Raw genomic sequence first — 3240 nt, 5'->3', positions numbered from 1 at the left:
GTTTGATAACTTGCATAGTTGCTTATAAATAAACTACGGAAGAGGATTAGAGCCACTGAAAAAAAAAGTTAACTGATTTTTAAATATTATTTCAGTTTAATATGGGAAAAAAGGTCAGAATTCTGTTATTAAAGTCAGAATTCTGACTTTTACCCCATATTAAATTGAAATATTATTTAAAAATCACTAAACTTTTTTTTTTTTTTTTATGTCCCTAATCCTCTTCCGTAGCTCCGCCAAACAGACAGAAAATGGGAAAAAATCCTTTTGTGTTTCGCTGCTCATGAAATGATCATTAAAGTAGTTTGTTGCAGCAGTAAAGTGTTTAGTTTGTGAAGAAAATCGGGCTGTTTCAGGACTTCCGCCTGCTTTGCGTCCAGCTTGCCGCAGAGCAGCCGCCTGTCTGGAGCTGCTGCAGGCGCTATTTGCAGCAGCGGAGACGCTTCAGCCAAATGCCTTTCGTCTCCCCGGCTCATGGGTTTTTATTCAGTGCTTTTCTTCGTTGGGGGGTCGGATCGCAGTGTTTTTGTAGCCATGCTCCGCTGTGGCTCCAGCGGGCTGTCCTAGCTGCCTGAGCCGCTCCGGCAGCGGTGGGTCCGGCTGCAGCCGGGGGATGAGGCCTACTCGTTAAAGCTGCCCCACCGCCCCTCCACCTACCTACCGCCATGGCTGATGATCAACAACAACCCGGTCAGAAGCCTGCCTCCGGATTAGGCTCCCTCCCAGCGCTGGTGCCAGGACTGCAGGGGCCCGAGGCGAACGCGTTACAGTTCAAAATCAAGAACTCCATCTGGTAAGGATGCTGCAGCAGAAGCTAACCCTCAGTAATGGCTTCTGACCGAGCAGAGGAAGGGAGCCACTGATCTGCAACAAAGAATACCAGCGGCTCCTCCTGCTCATCCCACCCGGAACACACGCAGGGATCCGCGGCCGGTCCGGGTGGGAGCGATGCGGGGATAGAGGCGGTTGTTAGCGGGTGTGATGATTAGCATGGAGCCACAGGAGGCCATGTTGTAATGGATGACAGCGACCCAGCGGTGGGACTGATGCTCAGGATGACAGGTGTCAAAGCAGCAGCAGCCTCTCTGATCAAAGGCCTGCAGACACCAACATGTCCTCCACTCCTACTAGTGCATGCAGCCTGATCACTACTGTTGCACCGATGCCGTTACCGATACCTGGCTATGCTTGTGCAAAAGTATAAAAGTTAGCAGTTTTGGTAAAAGTCTTTAAATCCAGGAACGAGCCACGAACTAAAGCTACACTGATAAAAGAAAAAAGGAACCATCATTAGTAGTGTTGCACCGATGCCATTTTTTGGGCCGATACGCGATACCTGGCTGCGCAGAATCGGCCGATACCGATACCATTTATATAATATGAAGAACCGCAGACTACTAGGATCTAAAATAGTGGCCATCATGGCCGCTCCCTACCTTTGGAAACTGGCGGCCTAGTGGTTAGGGCATAGGGCTTTGAATCCTGAGGTTGTGAGTTCAATCCCCCATTAAGCAAGACCCTTAACCCCACACTATTCCCTAAGGGGATGGGTTAAATGCAGACAGTGGAATGACAATAAAGTTGAATTCTATTCTTTGTGAAGCAGGAAAAAGACTAAAACAAAGTGAACTTTTTATTGCCTACCTGGAATGGGTGACAATAGTTGAAAAAACTTTTGGCTCTCAAAATGGTATCGTTGCCCTATAAGTTGGTACTCTCCGATACCGATACCACCATTTTAGTGCCACCCGATACTGGTATCGGTGCTACACTACTGATTACCCTGCAAATAATCAGATTACTCCCCCTTCCCTTCAGTCAATCTGTTTGTTATAGCAAAGTAACTATAACTATATAGTACATTCCTGCTGGAATGTATGAGGACTCTTACACTCTGCTTTTACAATGAATTCCTATGCATTAGGTGGGTGACCTTCATTACAGAAGTAGTAAACACTGCAGTCTGCATATTAAAGTAATAACTTGGACCAATAATGGTATAAATACCTAATTAAGGTATTTATATAATGTCTGCAAAGTATGACGGAGTATTAGGGCCATGCTAGAGATTTGTTTTCTTATATTTTGAGAATAAAGTCATTAAATTAGGAGAATAAAGTTGTAATATTACGAGAATGAAGTCATCATTCAACAACCCGTTTCAGAAAGAAAGCTTGGAGCTCCGCCCACCAGATGACGGCCATCCAGCTCCATCTGCCCAGTTTGATGCTGCTGCTAAAAGATTTCCTGGTTTGTCAAACCGATGCTAAAGTAGAACTTCACACGATGCTCCACATTCCTCATGCTTCTTGGAAGAGTTGTTATAAAATACAACTTCCAACAGTTATCTGACACGCTTGTCCTAATTGGGGTAGTGAGGGGTGCTGGTGTCTATATCCAGCTGTCAATGGGTGAGAGGCGGGGTCCACCTGGACACATCTCCAGTCCATCACAGGGAAACACAGAGACAAACAACCAATCACACCTAAGGAGAACCTAGAAAAGCCAATTAACCTACAGTTAACAGTCCTGTTTTTGGACTGATGGAGGAAACCAGAGTACCCAGAGAGAACCCATGCATGCTCAGGGAGAACATGCTAACTCCATGTAGAAAGGGAATTGAACCCAGAACCTTCTTGCTGCTAGTCAGCAGTGCTACCCACTGCTCCACTGAGCAGCCCCTGAAATACAGCTTGTTTCTCGCAATTTTACGACTTTATTCTCGTAATTTTATGACCATGTCTGTAGTTGAGGCGTCACAGTGGAAGACGTGGATCGACTCAAACCCCAAACATCATGGACACCAAAATAACTAAATGATCAATATCTGCTGATGAACATATATGAAGCATTTGGTGTTTTATCTATACATGTAATTTTAATAGTGCAGAAAATATGGTAATATATAATGATATTGCAATACTGTGATAATATCGTATCGCCACACCCATGCCGATACTCACCCCTGTGTGTCATCCAGTAGCTTTCTATTTGCAAAGTCTGTTTTTATGTTTGCGGTACAGTTTTTATTATAATTAACCCAAAGCGTTGCTATCAGTATCTCTGAGGATGAGAGGATCATCATTTAGTTTATGAATCTTGAATTTTCCACACTAAAAGGTGTCGTTCTTATCAGGTTAACATCAATTATCTGTTTTTATATGTCTTCAATCATTTCTTATTTTTTTATTTTAATGTGTTTTTTCATGCTTGGTTGTTGGAGTGAGGTTCCTTTATCAG

General features: G+C 44.0%; 1 protein-coding gene across 4 annotated transcripts in view; it reads left to right on the top strand.

Moving 5' to 3' along the window:
• The first annotated feature begins 325 nt into the window (after positions 1-325).
• The window catches only part of LOC107101577 (DNA-binding protein RFX7-like), a 21901-nt gene continuing 18986 nt past the window's right edge, over positions 326-3240 (top strand). For 3 of the 4 annotated variants that reach the window (XM_015400531.1, XM_015400534.1, XM_015400533.1), the window contains exon 1: positions 326-793. In XM_015400531.1, coding sequence (XP_015256017.1) covers positions 666-793 — 128 coding nt within the window. In that variant the 5' untranslated portion in view covers positions 326-665. The remainder of the gene's footprint in view (positions 794-3240) is intronic. The other variant, XM_015400532.1, reaches the window with a different exon arrangement.

The sequence above is a fragment of the Cyprinodon variegatus genome, unplaced genomic scaffold (genome assembly GCF_000732505.1).
Source record: "Cyprinodon variegatus isolate N-32 unplaced genomic scaffold, C_variegatus-1.0 Scaffold1115, whole genome shotgun sequence".
Taxonomy (NCBI): domain Eukaryota; kingdom Metazoa; phylum Chordata; class Actinopteri; order Cyprinodontiformes; family Cyprinodontidae; genus Cyprinodon; species Cyprinodon variegatus.
The sequence above is the reverse complement of the archived record's forward strand: the minus strand, read 5'-3'. Positions and strand labels throughout refer to the sequence as shown.